A 24,253-nucleotide genomic window follows, 5' to 3' on the forward strand; every position below is an offset into this window, starting at 1 on the left:
TGCAATAAAATAAATGAATCTTTATCTACTGACCGGGTCTGTGAAATAAATTTCAGTGAAACTATAAGTACATTTAGAATTCAAACTCTTATTCAAGGTCCACAACTGTCATTGCATAAATTGCCTCCAATGTAACTAGGCTGCATGTAAAAAAAAAAAGCCAAAAATTAAGCAATGCATGTGCGCACACGCCTCCAGCTAAGTCTATGATGAAAGGAGGTAATAAAGGTACATTTTGTAATGTTGTTTAAGTTCCCATGGGTACTTGTGCGCACGTGCGTGTGTGTTCTGTGTTAAGGCGAAGGGAGAGTGCTTGCTGAACCTAGATCTTTGATGTGAAATCTAACATTTGCAAAGTACTCTCAGGGAAGGGCTATGCATTTGACTATATGCATTGAGATCTTTAATCAAGACAGCTGTTACTAAAACAATTGGCTTTGAGAAGAGAATCTTTTAAAGAAAAGGCTCAAAGATGGGTGCTGAGCAAACAGTAAGGGGAGATTGGATCCTAATCTCAGCTCTGCCTGTACTTAAGTCTATTATGCAAGGCAAGTCACTTAACCTTCTTGTGTTTTCCTTTTCAACTGTAAAACAAGGGTAACAATTAGCTGTTACAGCATCAAACTGTTATGTGGATAAAAGACATTAAAGTGTTTTGAAATTGTAAATGTTCTCTAAGCGCAGACTGTTATTGTTACATACATGTCAAGATCCAAATTTATAAGCCAGAAAACTGGGAATTAATTATCTGAATTACAACAGAATTCTCTGCAAGTAATTTAAATGGCAAATGTGGTTTACACATTTTACAGGCATAGAGTTCAACCACTTTCCAGGAGTATACCCCTTTTGCAAAAATATGTCTACTTATACTTGGAATGGCTAATTGTTCTACCTTAATGGCAGAATCTGAATTCACTGACTTGCAATGTATACAGCTGAAAGGAACTTTAGAAATAAGCTAGTACTACTGAGATTCACCCAGAGTTTATCAAAGCTTTAGCAGCTGGGAAGAGAAAGGAGAACAAAGAAGCAAAAGGGGAAAGGAGATCAGTCAAGATGCGGGAGTAGGTAAACATGGCTCGCCTTTTCGAACAACCACAGCAAAAACTACACTACAACTAAACTACTTTACAACTAAAAACTACATTACAACTAAACTACCAAACAACTATCACCCAGAATCATCTGAAAATTGAGCTGTATGGAAGTCCGACAACCACAGATATAAAGAAACCATATTCATCCAGACTGGTAGGAGGGCAGAGATGCGAAGACAAGGAATAGGGGGTCCCACACCCACATGTGGTGAATAAAAATTGGGAGGATACCTCAGGAGCAAGGGATCTCTGCCCCACACCAGACTACTCAGCCCAGGGGTCCAGTGCCAGAAAGATATCATATTTAGCCACATATAATGTGCACTTTTTTGCCCACATTTTTTTCTTTTTTAATTTACTTTTTAAATATTTTTTAAAAATTTGAATTGTTGTTCAAGTATAGTTTTCTGTCCTTTACACCCATACCAGCCCACTGCCCCAGCCCTCCCCACCTCCCTCCCATCTCCACCCCCCGTTGTTATTGTCCATGTGTCCTTTATACTTGTTCCTGTAAACCCTTCCCCTTTTCCCCTGAAATTCTCTCCCCTCTCCCCTCTGGCCACTGTCAGCCTGTTCTCTATTTCAGTGTCTTTGGTTATATTTTGCTTGTTTGTTTATTTTGTTGATTAGGTTCCTGTCAAAGGTGAGATCATATGGTATTTGTTCTTCACTGCCTGGCTTATTTCACTTAGCATAATGCTTTCCAGTTCCATCCATGTTGTTGCAAAGGGTAGGAGCTCCTTCTTTCTGCTGCATAGAATTCCATTGTGTAAATGTACCATAGTATTTTGATTCACCCATTTACTGATGGGCACTTAGGTTGCTTCCAGCACTTGGCTATTGTAAATTGTGCTGCTATAAACATTGGGGTACATAGGTTCTTTTGGATTGGTGTTTAGGGCTTCTTAGGATATAATCCTAGCAGTGGAATTTCTGGGTCAAAAGGCAGATCCATTTTTAGTTTTCTGAGAAATTTTCCCAAGTTTTTGAGGGAAAAATAAGAATGCACATTATACGTGGGTAGTACCTAAAATAACTCATATCTGTTCTTGTGTTCTGTAATTATTTGTTACATAAAATTTTGTGTACCATAGTATGTTCAAAAATAAATGCTAACATTCCTTCATAAAACAAAAAGCAAGTATATAAATATAAGTAAATAAATAATTGAATTAAAAATTAAAATGAATGATTTTTTCCCCTGAAAGTTTGGGCTAAAAATGTGGGCATACACTATACATGGCAAAATATGGTATGTCTCCATAACTTTCAGCTGTAAAAGCCTGTGGGGATTAGGGTGGCAGAAGAAATTGCAGAATTCTCAGGGCCTATAAGAGACTTAAGACTTACATAGAGTTACTCCCTCTGGACTCCAGCACCAGGGCAACAGCTGGAAAGGCACCTGTGACACATGGGGAGAAATGGAAGCAGCCAGCATCAGGGCAAGTGCCAGGGGACAGCTTCTTCCCTGGCAAAACTCCAGAGGTCAGGCAGCAGTGTTGTCTCTTCTCTGAGCCCTCCCCTCAACAGAGCCACAGAGTAGTGACACAGGTTGCCCCACCCTGGTGATTAACTAAGGCTCTGCTCCATCCAACTTAACAGGTGCACTTTTCTGTAATAGGCCACACTACTAAGACAGGGAATCAAAGCAGTGCTACCTAATGCATAGAAACAAACACAGGAAGGCTGCCAAATGAGGAGACAAAGAAACATGGCCCAAATGAAAGAACAGAGCAAAACTCCAGAAAAAGGGCTAAATGAAATGAACATAAGCAATCTCTCAGATGCAACGTTCAAAACACTGGTTATTAGGATGCTCAAGGATATGACTGGGTACTTTGACTGTATACAAAGACCCAGGCAGAAATGAAGGTTACACTAAGTGAAATAAAGAAAAATTTACAGGGAACCAACAATAGAGTGGATGAAGCTGAGAATCAAATCAATGACTTGGAACATAAGGAAGAAAAAAACATTGACTCAGAGCAGCAAGGAGAAAAAAGAAAAAGAAAAAAGGCTAAGGAGCCTCTGGGACAACTTAAATGTACCAACATTCAAATCATAGGGGTTCCAGAAGGAGAAGAGGAAGAGCAAGAAATTAAAAAAATTATTTGAAAAAATAATGAAAGAAAACTTAATTTGGTGAAGGAAATAGATGTACAAGTCCAAGAAGCATAGAGAGTCCTAAACAAGATGGACCCAAAGAGGACCACACCAAGACACATCATAATTAAAATGCCAAAGTTTAAAGATAAGACAGAATCTTAAAAGCAGGAAGAGAAATGCAGGTAGTTACCTAGGGGGGAGTTCCCATAAGAAAGCTTATTTCTCAGAAGAAACTTTGCAGGCTAGAAGGGACTGACAAGATGTATTCAAAGTGTTGAAAGGCCAGGACCTACCAGCTGGATTACTCTATCCAGCAAAGCTATCACTTAGAATGGAAGGGCAATTGAAGTGAAATTTGTGAAATGTTAAAGGGACTCATTTAAGAAAAAGAAGATCAGAACTATGAACATTAAAATGGCAATAAATACACAACTATCAGCTGAATCGAAAAAAAAAAACTAAGTAAACAACAGAACAGAAACTGAATAATAGATGTGGAGGTCTTTGGGAGGGTTATCAGCTGGGAGGCAGAAGGGGAGAATGGGGGAATAGGTACAGGGAATAAGAAGCATAAATGGTAGGTACAAAATACAGGGGAATGTTAAAAATAGTATAAGAAGTGGAGAAGCCAATGAACTTATACGTACTACCCATGGACATTGACTAAGGGATTGCCAGAGTGAATAGGGAGGACTATGTGGAGGGGGGCAAAAGGGAAAAAATTGGGAGAACTGTAATAGCATAATCAATAAAATGTATTTTTTTGAAAAAGAATTCCGTATACCCTTTTAAGGAAAGTATCCATGCACCAACTGCAACTTCCCAAATTTCCTAAATGTAAATGTATTCCAAAAACATATGATCATTGCTAATGTGGTAAACTCTTTTCAGAGGCCCACTTTAGTGTGACATGTTTCTCATTTCCCATGTGTGGTCGCTTCTCATTTTCTAGGTCTTCCTGAAAACTCTTGCTAACAAACAAGGAAAAATAAGTATAAAAATTACCAGAATAAACAAAATAAAAGGCAACCAAAGTAATTATACTAGCTAACATGTGACAAATGCTGACTCTCTGCTAAGCCTAATGCTAAGCACTTTACCTACATTATCCCATTGTATCCTTTCAACGGACGTATCTCACTTATCTCGAGGGGACTGAGGTCTAGACGGATTAAGTAACTTTTCCAGGTGAACTGTAGAAAAGAAATACTTCCTATTCATATAGCCCTGTAAATATATGTACTATTTCCTTTCATAAAACTGTATATAAATATTTTTTCATCCTTGATAAAGTCTCCTTTCGTATATACATTCTGACATCATGCTCATTTTGTAGAAGCAATGGGGAGCCTATTTTTAAAAAAGTATTCTCAAGCCACCATTGCATATGAAAAACAGTCCTATTGTTTGTGAATTGCTAATTTTGTACACTATATTTGGGGGTTACTGGTATCAATTCTAGTGCATCATATTTGTCACCCTAACTTTGATAGCACCCAGGACACTTTTGGGACTCAAAAAATGTTTACATATATCAATCATGTCATGATTGCAGGCTCTATGAAATAAAGATGTATACAGATGAAAGAGAAAGGGGAAGGGGACTTCCAGCCAAGATGGAGGCGTAGGTAGACACACTGTGTCTCCTCGCACAACCAAAAGAAGGACAACAACAAATTTAAAAACTAAAAACAATCAGAACTGACAGAAAATTGAACTGTATGGAAGTCCAACAACCAAGGAGTTAAAGAAGTAACATTCATCCAGATTGGTAGGAGGGGTGGAGATGGGCTGGGGAGAGAGGACTCCTGGCAAGGTAGTGGCTAGAGGACCAGGGTGGGCAAGGTGGCGGCTGGCCAGCAAGGCAGCAATGGGTGGACAGGGCCAGGCGGTAGATTGTGGACTGGGCGTTCCCACATTGGCATGCAGATAAACCTGGAGAAACAACTGGGGAGCAAGACAGACCGTGTAACCTAGGGCCCCAGTGTGGGGAAATGAAGCCTCAAACCACTGATTGAAAACACCTGTGGGGGTTGAGGCAGTGGGAGAAACTCCCAGCCGCACAGGAGAGTTCATTGGAGAGACCCACAGGGTCCTAGAACGTACACAAACCCACCCACCTGGAAATCAGCACCAGAAGGGCCCAATTTGCTTGTGGGAAGCAGGGGAAGTGACTGAAATCCAGCAGAGAGTGGAGAAAGCAGCATTGTTCCCTCTCGGACCCTGTCCCCACATACAGCATCACAACACAGCTATGTGGGTTGCCCCGCCCTGGTGAACACCTAAGGCTCCGACCCTCACTATGTAACAGGCACACGGAGACAAAAATATGGCCCAAATGAAAGAACAGATCAAAGCTCCAGAAAAAATACAACTAAGCAATGAAGAGATAGTGAACCTATCAGATGCACAGTTCAAAACACTGATAATCAGGGTGCTCACAGAATTGGTTGAATTTGGTCACAATTTAGATGAAAAAATGAAGGCTATGCTAACTGAAATAAAGAAAAATGTACAGGGAACCAATAGTGATGGGAAGGAAACTGGGACTCAAATCAACAGTGTGAACCAGAAGGAAGAAAGAAACATCCAATCAGAAAAGAATGAAGAAACAAGAATTCAAAAAAAAAAATGAGGAGAGGCTTAGGAACCTCCAGGACATCTTTAAACGTTCCAACATCCGAATTACAGGGGTGCCAGAAGGAGAAGAGGAAGAGTAACAAGTGGAAAACTTATTTGAAAAGATTATGAAGGAGAACTTCCCCAATCTGGCAAAGGAAATAGAGTTTCAGGAAGTCTGGGAAGCTCAGAGAATCCCAAAGAAGTTGGCCCAAGGAGGAACACACCAAGGCACCTCATAATTACATTAGGCAAGGTAAAAATGAAGGAGAGAATCCTAGAAGCAGCAAGAGACAAGGAGATAGTAACCTACAAAGGAGTTCCCATCAGACTGTCAGCTGATTTCTACAAAGAGACCTTACAGGCAAGAAGGGGCTGGAAAGAAATATTCCAAATCATGAAAGTCAAGGACCTACATCCCAGATTGCTCTACCCAGCAAAACTTTCATTTAGCATGGAAGGGCAGATAAAGTGCTTCTCAGATAAGGTCAAGTTAAAGGAGTTCCTCATCACCTAGCCCTTATTATATGAAATGTTAAAGAGATTTATCTAAGAAAAAGAAGGTAAAAACATGTATAGCAAAATGACAGCAAACTCACAATTATTAACAGCCACGCCTAAAACAAAACCAAAAGCAAACTAAGCAAACAACTAGAACAGGAACAGAACCACAGAAATGGAGAACACATGGAGGGTTATCAACAGGGGAGTGGGAGGGGGAGAGCGGGGAAAAGGTATAGAGAATAAGTGCATAGATGGCAGGTAGAAAATAGACAGGGGGAGGGTAAGAATAGTAAATGTAGAAAAGCCAAAGAACTTATATGTACAACCCATGAACATGAACTAAAGGGGGGAATGTGAGTGGGAGGGAGTGTGCAGGGTGGAGGGGAGTGAAGGGGGAAATGGGACAACTGTAATAGCATAATCAATAAAATATATTTAAAAATAAAAAGAAAGAAATTAAAAAGAAAGGGGAAGGGAGGGAGACATGTGGCAGGAATCTGAGTCCCCACCCCCACCCCGGCCCCTCCATTTTATCAGGAGAAATGTGGCTCTTATCTGTTTTACATTTGTAATTTCCTGGTAAGATATATTTTGCACACAGTGTTTCACTGTTCCTTCCCCATACCCAAAAGTTTTGCAAGCTGAAGAGGAGCAGAACTTGTCACCCCAAAATTTGCCTCTGAGGTATAAAGATTATCTTGAGCTGAAAAAAGATAGCATAGATAGTGATAGGGGACTCAAGACATGGAAAAGTTATAAGTCAAGCAAGTAATGTGTATGTTAAGCATTTGTTTCAGAAACTACAGATAAGGCCCAACCTGGCTCCTGGGAAAACAGCCGACCTTCTGGGGCACTGGCTAGAGATTACCGCCTGGGGACATGTTGGAGGCATCCAGGCCTTTTGTGTGACCACCCCCCCCCCTTGAGAGCAGCTAACTACCCAGAACAGGAATGCTGCAGCTTTGTTCACCTAATCTTCCCTGAATTTCAAAAGCCCTCACTGCACCTTGTTTGTCCCCTCCCACCCCCTTATAAAAGATCTGGCCAGGTAAGAAAGGGGAAGATGGTTTGTTAGGGTATGAACCCACCATCTTCTCAGATCCCCGGCCAGCTGAATAAAACTCCCATAAAAGATTCAATCTCTGTCGTTGCTTATTGGATTTGGTAGTGACAGGCAGCCTGAACACCGGTGTCTTTTCCGGTTACAATAGGAGAAGCTCAGAAAACTCAGTAGAAGTTACTGTTTTGCAAGAGACACTTATCTTAATAAGGGGAATCTCTATTTGTAGGTGGTGCCTCTCTCTGTCTCTGTACCAGGAATTGAAGGATAACTCTAAATCTCTAGAAATTCTTATAGATGGGGATGGAAATTACTTAAATCTACATAATAATGTCACCCCCTTCACAGTGCTTTCCTCCATAACTTCCCCTTCTGGCTCCCTGCCTCAGTATCTTCCCTTGTCTTCAGCTGGAGATGGTATTTCAGATGGTGGTGGAGAGCTACTCAGTTAGCTTGAGTATTTCCCATGCATACAGGAGGTATACATGTTATTAAACTTCTGTTTTTGTTTTTTTTCCCTCTTAGTGCTTTCATTATGGGGGTGGAGAGGTCAGGGGGTATGTCAGCCAGGAACCTAGATAGGTAGAAGAAAAATGATTTTTCCTGCTTTACAAAGCCAAGTCCCTTGTTTTTCAGATTAGAAATTGGAGCCCAGATTGGTGAAACTGTTAGGCAGGATAGATAATAAGGAGGAGGGACACATGTATCACCGGTTGATTTCAGCAGTCCTGACCCCGGTCCTATAAAACTGCTGGGTGTTCCAAACATTACAAGCAAAGATAGCAAAGGAGCAGGGGAGTCCTTGAGACTCTGCTGGGAAAGGGAGCCTCTGTGGCAAATTCATTAACTAAGTGGAAAGCCTTTACTAGCTGAGGGAGAAAGTCTTTGTAGCTGTCCATTAGTCCCAAGGTCTGGAAGAGGAAGAAGGAGATATACCTAGAAGCTGGCTAAAGTATATAACTCCTGGAATCCCAATAGTCAGGGCATTCAGATTAGCTAGGTGCCCGCTTGCAGCTTTTTGCTCAAGCATATAGACAAACTTGCAGCTTAATTTTCTAATATGCATGAGGCACTCTCAGATTAGCTGAGTGCCCACTTGCAGCCTTTTGCTCAAGTGTATTTCATAAATAAGTTTGCTTTCTCATTTTCACTGTATCTGTTGTCTCTTGCAATTCTTCTCTTGCAAGTGAGGCAAGAACCAAGGACAGGGAATCCCTTGACTCAGGTCTCCCTGGTAACATCTTTTGGTGCCATGACTCGGATTCCACCCTTTGTCTCCAGCCACCCAGAACACAATGTGTATGGATGGCAATGTTTTATTGCCTCACTCACCTTCAGGGTTAAAAGGGAAATGCAGCAGCACTGTGGAGGAGGGGTATTCAGACACACTGGGCCTGTGCTTGGAGGCTGAAACAAGGATAAGATCTAAAATGAATGCTCAGATTTGCCTGGGCTCCAAAGACTGAAAAGTCACTTATTCCATCTGGTTGGAGTTCTCAGGCATCCCTATGTGAGTGGGGGCCTTGTAGAGGTGTCTGGGGTCAATCAGACATACAGGTGCCTCATAGGGAACTCCCATCACTGTAATGTAACTTTGGCTCTTCCAGGGATGTGCAAAATAAAAATTGGTCACCCAACACTCCCAGCCCTCTGGGTTATTTTAGATGACTGGGGGAGAAACTGAGGCACGTAAGAGAGCTGGGGATGACCAAAGGTATAATGGCCTTTAGGAGCCTCTCTCATAAATAGCACACTTTGACCCACTACACAAGTCTCTAGTCTTTTCTGTCTCTAAACCATGCCCAGGGAACAATAAGTTTAAATTATTGACATGTTGTAAGCCCGCTGCATCTCTCCCTCGAGAGGCACTGGTGTATTTGCTAGACAAGTGTCTTGCTCTCTCTCCCTCTCACGAACTAGCCATGCCCCTTCTTGGGCAAAAACCCTTTATTTCCTCTAAATTCTAAGGGTAAAAAGGAGACTTGCAGCCAGGGATGCAGTGGGCAGCAGCAGCCTGACCTGGGCTTACCCCTGATTCTGTTTCCAGGGCCCCATTTTCCTCTGACTTCCACGTGAACCAAGGCAACCCAGCCTAGGCTCTCTCCTGTTACTTCCTCCACCCTCAGTCTTTCCTGGGTTTAGCTGTACCCAGAAGTAATAACTCCCTCCCCCTTCAATTGCCAAAGAGAAACTGGTACTTTTAAAATTAAAGCAGTTAAAAGTCATGGCAGCCTGATACCTCTCCCCTCCCATTCTCTAGCCTCCTTGGAGTTGTCAAGGTCACTAGATAATAAAACAGCTCACTTTTGAGCACTGTGTGTGTCTGCCAATGGGAAAAAAAGAACTGCTTCCAAAAGTTATAAAATGTATTCATCATTTTATTAATCTAAAGAATACTAATTAATTACTTTTTGTTGTCACTAGAAACTAAAAATTCTAATCAAGTTGGGAAAAATACATGGTTTTGGTAATAAAAGATAAATTATAAAACTGAAACTGGGTTAGTGATTTCTAGAAGAGTTAAAAGGGACTAGGAAAGTTACAGAAGGATTACACATGCTGTAGAAGGATTGCACAAGTCAAAGAGGGTCTGTGCAAGTTGAAAGGATTATGTAGAGAGAAGAAGCAAAAAGAGAAGGAACTGATGAAGCAGAAAAAAGGTGAGAAAATATAAACATAAGAGACATACAGGAAGAAAGGACATTGGAGTAAGAAACTCAAGAAGGGGAATGAAAACATAAAAAAAAAGGAAAGGCATATAAATAAATGGTGAAGATAATTCTAATGACAAATGAAAAACCCAAGAGCTCCCTTTGATTTTCCAAGGCCAATTGTTATTTCCCAATAGGAACCCCAGACATTAGGAGAAAGTTACAAAAGCTAGCCCTGGGACCCCAGAGCCCCACTGAGCAGCTGGTAAAGATAGCTTTCAGTGTTTTTAACAATGGAGACAGGGCAGAGGAAAAGCAGAAACCAAGCCAATGGAAACAAAAAGCTCACTTGTCAGCTGCAGCTTTAAGCTCTGCACCACCTCAGCATCCATGAGATTGGGAAATGCCTAGACCTTGGCAGGTGTTTAGGCATTCAAGTGATCATATCTATTAGGTAAGAAATTTTGCCAAAAATCTAGAAGTCATACAAGAAATACGGGGGGTATCTTCGCTCTACCTCTAGCATTCCTTCTTTACTTTCTATACAAACAGAAGATTTGGCAGGGAACCAGGGCTAATAATTTAGGAATCTACTGCCTACATAAAGAAGGGGCACACCCAGAGGGCACAGAAGTTCCTTTGAAGTCTCCCCCAGGGGAGGATGAAAGCAAAGGAGAAGGAGGTTCCCCTCTCCAGAACGATGCAACAGGGGACTGCTGAAGCAAAGCAGGATGGGTATGGGTTACACAGTAAGCTTGGTTAAGTGTGGAACACCCAGGCATAGGAGAAAATGCTCCTCTAGCCTGGCAGCTTTGGGCTAGGCAGCAAGGTCAGCTATTCTTGAAAACCCCCTCCAGCCTGTCAGGGTTTGGTTTATATAGGAAGGCCAATTAAGTCTGGAAACTCAAAGCTAAGGAGAAAATCCTCCTCTAGCCAGGTAGGGTTGGGTTCCACAGTGAAGGCTAACTATTCTGGAAACACAGTGTCTCAGAGGGGACTCTCTCTCCAGATGGTACACATGGAAGAGGCAAGGGATGCCCAGCCTCTCCCATGTTCTCCTATGTTCTCTTACAGACGGGAAACCAAGGCTCAGTACCATAAGATATGCCTCTGGGGTACATCCTTACGAATTGGGATAAATTTGACCCTCAAACTTTAAAGAAAAAGAGATTAGTATTCTGTAATACAGCATGGCCCCAACATAAATTAGAAGATGGGGAGGTTTAGCCTGAGAATGGCAGTCTAAATTATAACACAATTTTATGATTGGATTTATTTTACAGAAGGCAAGGATTCTACTGAAAAAGGATTTAAATTGAAAGTTTAAAGAGGGGAAAAGATCTTATTCCCCCTCAGACAGTAAAAATTAGAAAGAAAAAATACCTTATTCTAAAAGTGATCATTTCTAAATTAAATTAAAAGAAACAAACTAAAGGGGACTGTATAAATCACAGAACATTTGCATATATTGCATAGAGTCTGTACAAATTAAAGAAGGTTTATAAAGAGAAATCTTGAGAGGAAATTATATAAGTAAGCTAATATAAAATTTGGTCAGTTTTTTTCAGTGTGATAAACAGGAGAAAGTTTTTCCTATATCTGGCTAAAAAGCAAAGTATTAAAATAATTATGTGTCGGACTGTGTTAATCATATACTTGATTAACTTTCAAGAAAAATAATCTCTGTTGATCCTAAGAACTGGAGTTTTGTCAGCTTATATTGATGTTGCATACCTTTTATTATCATCTTAAATAAATAGTCAAATATAATTTCATAATATATATGTTCCTTAGGTCAGGTATATTTGACAAGCTTTCCAGGGTTTAAATTTTAAAAGACTTTTTCTTAACTTAGCAATAGCTTTGAGGTATTTCAAAGGGCCCCTGAAATACCTTGAGGATTTATTCTTTCTTCTTATGAAAGAGAAATTTAAAACTAATCAGGTTTATTTAATAAACTTGAAATACATGGGATGCTTTATGAAATAAAGAAATTATATAAAAATCTCCAAGAGTCTACAAAGTTATAATGTACTTGTTCATTTATAATCCTGATGGGTTATTTTGGAATATTGTGTCTTACAGAAAGGATGAAGTTTCATATCCATGCCATTATAATCAGATCCGTGACCAGGTCATTTTGGATTTTTGTCATTTGAGGTTGTTTTGTTCTGATGCATTTGTAAACACATTTCATCTTAAAAATCCATAGAAAGAACTCTGACCTATTCTAAATTACAAGTTTCTAAATAAAAAATTTCAGATCAAATCTTTAAATGGGACAAACATTTACAGAACTCTAAGAAATAACTGAATTGACACTTCGCCTGAGCCTTACATCTTGGTACTGGAGGGCTCCTAATCAGTCATCAGCTGCACTGTAGATATTTGAATAATAATCCTGTTGTCCAATTAGATTTGATTTGCCGAAATGAAGGCAAATGGGCTGAAATACCTTATATTCAGATGTTCATGGTCCTTTATCAAAATAGGGATTTCGAAAAGTCTCACAGAATGTGTGTTGTCACAATGTCAGACGAATTGAAGAACACCTTCCTTTCAGCCTTGGCAAAACACCGCCAGCATCTGCCCCTGTCAGAGCAAACAGGACCCACCCCAAGGGTGGAACAGCCTGCTTCCCAGCTTGCTCCCCCACCATCTCCCAAATAGCACCTGCTACTGTTTAATCCCTCCTCCACTGCAGAACTGCCAACACCAGCCCCTGCTTGTAGTCCTTTCACTACCAAGAGTGGAACTCAGTATCACCCAAATCCCAATATGTTATCTCTGAGGGAAGTGGCAAGTGGAGGCTCGGTGGAGGAATTACCTGGGTATATACTTCCTTTTCTATGTCTGACTTAACCCTTTGCAAAGAAAAACTCGGTTGGTTTTCTCAAGATCCTAGTAAGTTCATAGAGGAGTTGAATCATTTAGCACTAACTTATGACCTAACTTGCAGTGATTTACAGATTGTTCTCTCCCACTGCTGCACTGTAGATGAAAAGCAACGCATTATAGAGGCCACTAGGGCTTATGCTGATGAATTAGCCAGTTGTCATGCTTAACATTGCATATGAGGTCTGCACAGAAGGCATCCAGCCATGTAATATGAAAAATAGAGACATTTATTAAGGAAGATACAAGATATAAGAAACATTGTACGTAGGACAATGATGCCTCAGTCCTCTTCAAAGTAGGCACCTTGGGACCTCACACAATTCACCCAATCACCATCAGCTGCCCTGTCGTATTTTCTTGAATTCATCAGAAGTCTAAAACCTTTTCCCTTTATTTGGGAAAAGCCGGAAGTCACAGGGCACCAAATCTGGGCTGTAGGGGGGCTGAGTCACCTGGGTGATTTGATGTTCCTCTAAAAAACCCTGCACGAGATGTGATGCTTGAGTGGGAGTGTTGTCATGATGAAGCTGCTAATCAGCAGTTGCCTAGAGCTGAGGCCTTCTGAGTCATCTGAATAGTTTCCGAACAGGAATGTTCAAGCTTAATGCAAACTTTGATGAGGACTAGTTGCTCTACTTTCTCAGTCATTTTTCCCGTGATGGCCACACAGTACACATGCTCACTCAGTGGTGTCTACCACTCCCCTCCCCCAACTAGTACAGTGAAGTCATCATTATTCACACATGTATATTCCAATTCACTTTCCTTGACTGCCAGGTTACATGGATATAGCACAAACTGTTCTTATTATGTTAACAATGGGTGGATTTTTTTCCAGACAGACCTTGTATATCAACCAGGGGAAGTTACAATCCCAGATCAGGATCCTAACTGTGTCTATCAAACTGGGACTGATGAAGGATGGGGGGGAAGGGATTGCCAGACCCACATAGTTACTTGTCTTATAGAGGGCATGAAAAACTTCACAATTCAGTCTAATAATTATAACAAAATAAAAGAAGTTACTCAGGGAAAGGATGAAAATCCTGCCCTTTTCCAGGGACAATTAGCTTTATGAAAATACACAAACATTGACCCTCAGTCTGTGGAGGGCTGAGCACTTCTGGGGATGTATTTTATCCAGCAGGCGACCCCAGACATCAGAAGAAAACTACAAAAGTTAGGAATGGGACCAGGGATCCCCACAGATGATTTGCTAGGGATAGCTTCCTCAGTGTTCTATAACAGAGATCAAGAAGAGGAAGAGAGGGCCCTAGAAACAGAGAAACATGAGAAGAAGCAGGCTCAATTATCAGCCATCCTGCTGGGGCAGAGGACTCAAGACCCACAAAAGGGAAAACCTAAAAGCACTCTCTCTAATAAGTGTCATAAATATGAGAAGCCTGGACACTAGAAGCAGGAATGCCCTGGCACACGGACTACCTGAAAGCTGTGTCCCAAATGCCAGAAAATCAGCCATTGGAGAGGGACTACCCTGAGGGCCAAAGGGACCCCAGGTTGGGGCCATCAGGTGCCATGGCTTGAACTGATGGGGCCCTATGCTCCAGTTGGTTCCCAATAGGAACATCATGATAAAAGGGATGGAGCCAAGGGTAACCCTTAAAGTGACAGGAAAGCCTACTAATTTTCTTTTGGATACAGGAGCTGCCTACTCTGTATTGACCTCCTATCAGGGACCCCTCTCTTCCAACAATAGTATCACACTAGGGGTAGATGGCACACTCCAGGCAAGACATTTTACTCCACCCTTCCATTGCCTTTGGGAATGACCACCTTTGCACACCAATTGTTAGTCATGGCAGAATGTTCTACTCCACTGTTAGGCACAGATATTTTAAGTAAAGTTAGCACTCAAGCAATTTTCTCTATAGACACTGAGGAACCTGTTCCTATTATGGCATTATTCATTAAGAAAGAGTCAGTTGAAACTGATATAGATAAGGAACAAGAGCTTAACTCCCAAGTCTGGGCAACAATAATTCTGGTATGAGCTCATAGAACTAAACTGGTTCTGGTAAAATTAAAGGGTCCAACCAATTTTCCTACTAGAAGGCAATATCCCATACATTCAGAGGCCAGGGAAGGGCTACAGAAAATTGTTACTGTGTTTCTAAAATCATGGATTGTTAGCAGCTTGTAATTCTCCCTGTAACACTCCCATTTTATCTATCAAGAAGAAAGATGAGACCTAGTGATCAGTTCAAGGCCTAAGGACAGTTAATGAAACTGTTACCACTATACATCTAGTGGTGCCTAACCCCTATACTATCCTGGGAAATTCCTTCCCAAACCCAATAGTATTGTGTGCTAGATCTAAAAGATGCTTTCTTCTGCATTCCCTTGGACCCAGTTTGTCAGTTTCTATTTGCTTTTGAATGGACAGATTCACAGGGACATAAGCAACAACTAGCCTGGACAGTCCTCCTTTAGGAATTTAGGGATAGCTCTCATTTATCTGGACAAGCATTAGCAGAGGACTTAAGAGATCTGTCACTTGAGGGGGTTGGCCTAGTGATCCAACATGTAGATGACCTACTTATCTGTTCCCCCCGGAAAAACTAGGCCATAAACACGTAATGTTGACCCTAAATTTTCTAGCAGACACAGGGTATAAGATGTCTAAGGATAAGGCTCAAATCTACAAGAAAAAGTAGAATATTTAGGCCTCATATTAACCCCTGGGAAAAGAATGCTATCTCAAATAAGATACAGGCCATTTTAGGCCTCTTTGGGCCCACCACTGAGAAACAGCTCTGAGCATTCTTAGGACAGACAGGATATGGCAGATTGTGGATTTTAGGATATGGAGAAAAGGCTAGACCCTCTACAAAGCCTTAAAGGAAAGTAGTCAATAGGGCCCAACTAATTTCTGCTGGGAAAAGGAACAACAAAGAGCTTTTGAGTGACGAAAGGAAGCTCTTATGTAGGCAGCAGCCCTAAGTATGCCAGATTTAGAGAAACACTTCCAGCTACATATTTGTTAATGAAAAATAGGGAATATCATTAGGGGTCCTGACTCAGAGCCTAGGGCCCACTGAGACACCTATAGTTTTTTTTTTTTTCAAAAGAATTAGATGCTGTGGCCTGAGACTGGCCACAATGCCTTAAGGGAAATAGCAGCAGCAGCAGCAGCAGCAGCAGCAGCAGCAGCAGCTTTGCTTCTAGAAGAAGCACTTACAGTATCATTAGGACAACCCATAACTCTATATGCTTCCCTTTTTACTTTCCAGGTTCAAATTAATTCCTCAGCAGCTATAGTTCTTCAAAACCAGCATGGACTAGACATGTTAGGTCCTGCGCAAGGAGGCATTTGTGTCAGGCTCCTGGAAGATTGCTGTTTTGGGGATCAACCAAACAGGCCAAGGACAAAACAATGTTTGCAACTTTTCAGACAAGGCTAGGCAACTCTAGGCACAGGCTGAGCTGGGGTGGAATTCCTAGTCCAGCTTCTGGTTATGGAAATCTTAGGTACTGCCCTTCCTAGGTCCTCTGGCTTCCATACTTCTCTTACTACCTTTTTAGACCTTGCATTTTTAATATCCTTGCCCGTTTGGTGTCTTCCAGGCTAGCAACAATTCACCTGCAAATGGCCATACAATCAGAATATTCAAGGGTACCTCGTAACCCCTTGGATCAGGCTACTGACATATTCCATAAAAAACCAAAGCCCTCACCTGCCTGGAGAGGGAAAAAGTGACACTGTCCCAGAACCAGCTCCACATCCCTAATCAGCCTGAAGCAGACGCAGAAAATTGACCTTAGACTTTTACCACCCCAGAATCATTTGGATGGTGTCACTTGAGGGGGGAATATTAGGCAGGATAGATAGTAAGCCAAGGAAGGGGTGGAAGGAAATGTCTCACCCACTGACTCAGCAGTCCTGAGCCTGGTCCAATAAGACTGCCAGGTGTTCTAAACATCACAAGCAAAGATAGCAAAGGAGGAGGGGAGCCCTTGAGATTCGGTGCTGGGAAAGGGAGCCTCTGTGGCAATTTCACTAATTAAGGTGGAAAGCCTTTACTAGCTGAGAAAGTCTTTGTAGCTGTCCATTAGCCCTGAGGTCTGGAAGCGGGAGAAGGAGGTGTACCTAGAAGCTGGCTAAAGTATATAACTCCTGGAATCCCAATGGTCAGGGCATTCAGATTAGCTGGGTGCCTGCTTGCAGCTTTTTGCTCAGGTGTATTTCATAAATAAACTTTCTATCTTGTGCCCACTCTATGTGTCATCTCTTGCTTGAATTCTTTTTTTGCAAGCAAGGCTAGAATACAGGAGGGGGAGCCCCTGACTTAGGTCTCCCGTGTAACAAAACTATAGACAATATTTGGTCTTGACTAATGCACCTTCATGACAGGCTATAAAATACATTGTTTACATGGTCATATATTCAGCAGACACTGAGTAGAAAATGTTATCTTCAATTTCATAAAGATAGATCTTGTAGGGTAAATTTAAAAGTAATGCCAGTTCCCCCAAGGCCAGTCTTTTGCAAAAACTGTAAAGGAGGTAAAGGCTGTCTTTAGGATCCTTTTATTCTCTGTCTCTCCACCTACTCTTCATGTTCCTGGTGTTCTACTGTGGAATCCAACCTGCAGGAATGCAGTGCATTCAACTCCTAATAAACTTCCTTTTCATTCAGATACAATATTATACCCTTCCTAAGTCTTGTGCTCCTGGAAAAGGGTGTTGATTAAGAAATCCCTGTAACCTTCCCCCACCTTTGAAATCCCTCCACCTTTTTCTGTCTTAGGAAATGGCCACTCAAAACAAACAAAAATCAAAATAACCAAATTAAAAAATCCTTTCCCTTATGACTTATTAGATAAGGCTCTCTGCCATTCTCTCAGGACTCCTGGGGCACAGACCAAACACAGACTTGTACCCTTTGCTGGAATCTGCTGAAAGATGAGGTCCAGACAGAGAAGAGGAGCCTCCCTGTGGACCATTGGATCAAAGTTCTCTCCATGTCCCATTGTTTCAAGAAGGTCTACTATACATTTGTTTACTAATCATTAACTCTTTTCAGCTCCTTGTGAACGACCTTACTGCCTCCTCCTTAGTTGTGAATGTCACTTATACCTCATTTTGCCTCACTGTCTTTGGAATTTTCATGCTTATGTGAATTCCCCATGCTTTTGTATTGAAACTTGATTTTCTGCTGGTAATCTGCTGTATGTCATTTCAATTATTTGAGCAGACAGAAGAAGGAAGAAGGACAGTTTCCTGGTCCATAACACAATTTATGTTTAGTTTGTGTTATATTATTACAATAACAGATTAAAAAAACAGAAGAGGTAGAACCACAAGTCCTGGGTTCTAGTTGCAGATCTTTCTGTGTGTTCTTGACTCTTCTGGACTTCAGTTTCTTCATCTTTAAATAAGGATATTGGACTTACTAATCTTCAAAATTTTAACATTCTATATTTGTTGAAAGATTATATTACAGTTATTTTTAGTTCAATTTATGGATATTACTTGACTCAGGTCCAGAAAATGTCTTTTATTATTTTTTTCATATCTGCTGCTTAGTTTAAAGTAGTTGTTATATAATGTTTACTAGTTAATGAGTTTACTAGTTATGACAATTTATAAGTTTCTAAGGTAGTATGGGCTCTTCTAGTATAATGCTTTCAATTATGTAAATATTTATCAAACAATGAACAACTGGTTGTTCTGGTAGATTCTAACATGTGGTTATAATCTCCATCTTCTTTTGGAAATTAAATTCAGATTCTTCAAATAAATTTCAAAAAGAAAATCTTAGCATACTAACTGGCTATAGTCAAATATTCTTTTTTTTCTCTCATTTGGAAAATTAAGTGGTAAGAAAATGTTTCAATTTCCTAACAAGAAGCAGATACATGTAAGTAATGACTGTGAATAGGGAACAAATTACAGTAGAATTTGATTTTTTATTTCATTTTTTACTTAATCTTTGCTATATTTTTATTATCATTTAGACTCATCAAAAAAAAAAGAGAAAGGACTCAAATAAATAAAATGAGAAATGAAAGAGGAGAAGAAATAACAACTGACACCAAAGAAATACAAATGGCTGTAAGAAAATATGAAAAACTATATGCCAACAAACTGGACAACCTGGAGGAAGTGGATAAATTCCAAAAGCATACAGTCTTCCAATACTAAATCAGGGAGAATCAGAATCTCAATAGACAGATTACACCTAATGAAATTGAAGCAGTAATCAAAAACTCCCAACAAATAAATGCCCTGGATCAGATGGCTTCACAGGTGAATTTCACCAAACATTCTAAGAACTAACACCTCTCCTCAAACTATTTCATTAAATTCAAGAGGAGGGAAGGCTCCCAAACTAATTTTTTGAAGCCAGCATTATTCAAATTCCAGAACCAGATAAAGACACTGCAAAGAAACATAGTTGTAGGCCAATATCCCTGATGAGCATAGATGCTAAAATTCTCAAAAAATAGCAAACTGAATACAGCAATGCATCAAAAAGATCACACACCACAATCAAGAGGGATTTACTCCAGGAATTCAGGGTTGGTACAACATTCACAAATCAGTAAATGTCATTCACCACATAAAAAAAAAGAAAGATAAAAACCATATGATCATATCAATAGATGCAAAAAAAGCTTTTGATGAAATCCAGCACCCATTTATGATAAAAACTCTCAGCAAAGTGGGATTAGAGGGAACATACATAATCATAATAAAGTCCATATATGATAAACACACTGCCAGCACCATACTCAATGGGCAAAAACTACAAGTGTTCGCCTTAAGATCAGGAACAAGACAGGGATGTCTGCTCTCAGCTCTCTTATTCAACATAGTGTTGGGAGTCCTCGCCACAGCATTTGGAGAAGGGGAGGAAATAAAAGGCACCCAAATTGGAAAGAAGGAATTAAAACCTTCTTTATTTGCAGATGACATGATACTGTGAATAGAGAAGGCCAAAGATTCCACCAAGAAACTACTAGAACTGGTAAATGAATTCAGCAAAGTAGCAGGATACAAAATTAATGTCCAGGAATCAGCTGTACTTTTTTTTTTAAAGATTTTATTTATTTATTTTTAGGGAGGGAAGTGGGGGGAGGGAGAGAGACAGAAAGAGAGAGAGAGAGAGAGAGAGAGAACATTTGCGGTTGCTGGGGGTTATGGCCTGCAACCCAGGCATTTACCCTGGCTGGGAATCGAACCTGGGACACTAACTTTTTATATGCCAATAATGAACAAACAGAAAGGGATATTAAGAAAACAATCCTATTCACAATTGCTTCAAAAAAGACTAAAATACCTAAGAATAAACCTAACCAAGGATGTGAAAGACCTGTACATGGAAAATGATAAGACACTGAAGAAAGAAACTGAAGAAGATACAAATAAATTGATTATTTTTAATGTACCATTTTACTTATCCACCACTCTGATGATGAATGTGATGACAATTAAAAAATAATAGATCTTAAATCACTAAGTAAAGAACATCTAAATCCTAGGAAGGTCTTCATTCATGGAAAAGTTGATACCAGTTTAAGAATAGGATCTGTAGGGTGTCAATAGGATCTGTAGGGTGTCAATAGGATCTATTGGGTGTCAATAGGACCTATTGACACCCAATAGGATGTCAATAAACTCTAGGTAATTTTCCAATGATTTGGCCCAATAATAGTTACTGCTAATTAAGTAAAACAACGTGCCTGGAACTGTGCTATATGTTTTACTTCCATTGTCTCACTTACTCCTCATGGCCGCATATGCGACAGGTACAATTACTATCACCCTTCTGTTACAGATGAGAACACTGGTTCAGGGAGATTGTGTGAATTAACTGCCTGAACTGGAGAGCCAGTGAATGACAGTGAGTATTCAAAGCCAGATCTGACTGACTCCCGAGTCCGTGTTCTTAACTACAGTGCTATAATGCCCAATTCTCTAGGAGAGTGAGGAAAACAGTGTAGAAAAAAATGATCTGGTTTTCAGTTTCTATTTTAAGGCATACAGTGTCACTAACACAAGTTTCTAGAACTGTACTTATGGGGTATGTGATGGTAGAAAATCATAAAAGGACATATCTGATCATTTGAAAAGAGTCTTACAGTGAATCTTTTATAAGGTTTGGTTTAGTATACACATGGCATATAAAAAAGGAGCTATGTTTTTACTTGGTAAGTAATATGCAGTATCTATCTAATATAGCAGAAGTATAATGTATAATTATAGTTAAGGTTTTGTTTAGGCTTCCATAAAAATTCAATTTAACATAACAACTTGGTATATATGACATCAAGTCTTAATAATTTTTCTTAATAAAGTATTAAATTGAAATTGGTTTGGACTGCTTGTTGTTATAATTGAGCAGAAACTTAAAACTGTTTTTCATTTTTGAAACTTGTCACAACACATTAAAATACAGGTATATACGATTGTCTAAAATATACTGAAATCATGAATAGACTCTAGGGCTTCACCCACATTGTGTAAAGTGTCTTTTGTGCTATCACATACATTTTGTGTGTGGATTTCAGTGAAGTGTAGAAGAGGCAAGGCTCTGGAAACAGACCAGCAATTTCTAGCTGTCTAGAAATTGTAACTAACCTTGGGCAAGTTACTAAACCTCTCAGTGTCTCTGTTGCTCATTTGGAAAATGGGAACCATAAATTTTTGTTCCTGATATAATTCAGGTTAAGTGTCTGGAGCCATTCTTCCCATGTGGTAGCTGTTTAATAAATTTAAATCTTCATCAACAAACTACTTTGTCAATAAGAATTATAGAGCTCTGCCCTGGCTGGTGTGGCTCCGTGGACTGAGTGCCGGCCTGTGAACCAAAGGGTCACCGGTTTAATTCCCAGTCGGGGCACATACCTGGGTGGGCCAGGTCCTCAGTAGGGGGTGCATGAAAGGCAACCACACATTGATGTTTCTCTCCCTCTCTTTCTCCCTCCCTTCCCGTCTTTCTAAAGATAAGCAAATAAAATCTTTAAAAAAGAAGAATTATAGAGATCTGAATTAAAATATAGAAATGAATATGCTCTGATGACAACTGTTGGGGGAGGAAGAGATTTTACTCTATCCTTCTAGGTTCTTTTTGACTGCTCTAATCATTAAGTCTACATGAGACAGATTAACCAGAGAACAAAGTGAGATTTAATGAATTCTGTACATATGGGAAGCCCACCTATATGAAAGGATCAGAGACAGAAAGGGAGAATGAGGTATGTGGCATTCTGAGCTAAGGAAGAGGTAAGATGCCCTGAAGCCTCAGAGGGGAAGAGAGTAATTTGCAGGATGACATGAAGAGCAGATGTTCAGTAATTAGTAGTTTGCCCTGCCCTATAGATAGGTCATAAAAAGTTATTTCTGGTGATAACTCTTATTATGAGGATGGCCCCAAATTTGAATTCTTTAAGGAGAGCTAAAGGTTTCTCTGGAGGCTGCAGGGTCTCAGTTGCCTGCAGCTCAACATAATGCACATGCCAAAGTGGCACATCTTGGGCAGGCCTGTTCCAAACCCCTTTCACAACTATGTGGACGACTTTCTCCTGTCTTGCCTGTTTAATTTTCCTCAAACAGATCAGTCATGATTTTCAGTGTGAATGGCAAGAAACCCCTAGGCATATGATACCCAGTGGTGGCTCTTATACTTGTAGATATAAAGGAATCTAACAGTATAGGAGAGAAGGGAGAAAAAGGCCAAATCTGAGTGTATTCAGACTGTTTCCTGGGCCATCTGTGACCCTTGTACTGCCCTCCACCCCTCTCAGCAGCAACAGTGAAATTGCTTGGAAAGGTCAGTCCAGGTTAGAAACTAAATAAAACAAACTGCATCATGAATTGAAAACTAGAACAAATCATAATGTTTTCCTGAACCCTAGCATTAATTTTAACTGAGGCATAGACCAAAGCAAAGTTACTTTTTCAAAAGCAAACTAAAACAAAACAGAACAAAACACAAGTAATGAGTAGAAACCCGAACAACTACAAAACAAAATATCTTATTTGCAAATGGTGAACCAAAATAAAACTTTCTTACCAGCCTTATAAGATTGTAAGCTTTTTGAGGGTAGGGTTTGGATCATTCCCTCACTCATATGTTTATATATGATCTCCTTAAAGTATTTAGGATACTGCTGTCTATACATTTTGTTTTCAATTTCTACTTTTTTGAACTGAACATGGCTCAAATTCTCTGTACTGAATCCTATTTCAAGAGAAATTATAATATAAGCTTCCAGCTATTTTCAGTGCTTATTTATTAAGACTAAGATCATTCAATGTAAGTAAGATGTTGAGAGTGCTGGTACTGTGACATTTATTGTAAATAAGTCAGGCAGTTCAAGCTTATGTTGTTTAAATTTAACAACTCAGTACTCAAAGTGCTTTATTCTTTTCTCCAACTAGGAAGAATTCATGTTCCTTAACTAGAAAAAAATTTACGTTCCCACACTTTGACATAAACATTCACCCTTATATTAAGCATAAAAGGCTTTTTCTTATTATAAACAGAAGAAATTTCCATATACCCTTTGTAAAATGTTATATATAAATGCTGGGCTTGGACACAGAGAACTTAATCAAAATCCCATGTTGCTTCAGGGTAGTTATATGTGAAATGAAATTTCCATTGTATTGAAATCTCCATCCAGTAAATATTTATCTATTTTCAAAATTGCCAACATATTTGAAAAGTTTAATTGGTTTATACTCAAGGCTCTAGAGAAAGGAATATTTGCTTTTAGAAGACATTTACATGTATTTATTCTGTCCACGTAGGTGACTTCTTTCAAGTGATCAAGGAATTTAATGTGAAGTTAACCCATCCCAGATTTGGTTCTAATGACCAAATTAGAAGAAAAGGAATCAATAATCAATCCATCACTTTGATCACTGTACCTTTTTTCTCTGATTTATCGGAAACTTTTCCTCCAATTGGAGAGTAAGTAGTGTCCATGGATTCCGTCCCTCTGTTCCCTTTGCTAACTCCATTTTCATAGAGCTGTCCTTCAACTGGTTGCAACTGCCAAGTCAGGCCGAACAAATGCACTGCTGCAAGAAAACAAGCCATACATGAACTTATTCCAGACTTGCTGAGAAGGTCTCTAAGCCAGCTGTCCCTCTGCACCTAAACATGTCATGACCAGTTTTCTTATAGTTAGGCCAAGTAACTTAAATTATATACCTACTTCATACATGTAGCCACTTTTCTAAGAAGCTGCTGTTAAAATTTTGAGGATTAGAAGTTGGAGTATGGGTTAAGCAACTACAGTGGGATTGGACTCTGCTCCTCAGTGCTATGACCCCTTCCTTTT

General features: G+C 39.9%; 1 protein-coding gene across 1 annotated transcript in view; it reads right to left on the reverse strand.

Annotated features, from left to right (window-relative positions):
• TENM1 (teneurin transmembrane protein 1) overlaps positions 1-24,253 on the reverse strand; it is a 375,964-nt gene that overhangs the window by 286,269 nt on the left and 65,442 nt on the right. The window contains exon 3 of the mRNA XM_028522241.2: positions 23,838-23,987. Within this exon, the coding sequence (XP_028378042.2) occupies positions 23,838-23,987 (150 nt within the window). The remainder of the gene's footprint in view (positions 1-23,837; positions 23,988-24,253) is intronic.

Source organism: Phyllostomus discolor, chromosome X (genome assembly GCF_004126475.2).
Source record: "Phyllostomus discolor isolate MPI-MPIP mPhyDis1 chromosome X, mPhyDis1.pri.v3, whole genome shotgun sequence".
In the NCBI taxonomy this organism is placed as follows: Eukaryota; Metazoa; Chordata; class Mammalia; order Chiroptera; family Phyllostomidae; genus Phyllostomus; species Phyllostomus discolor.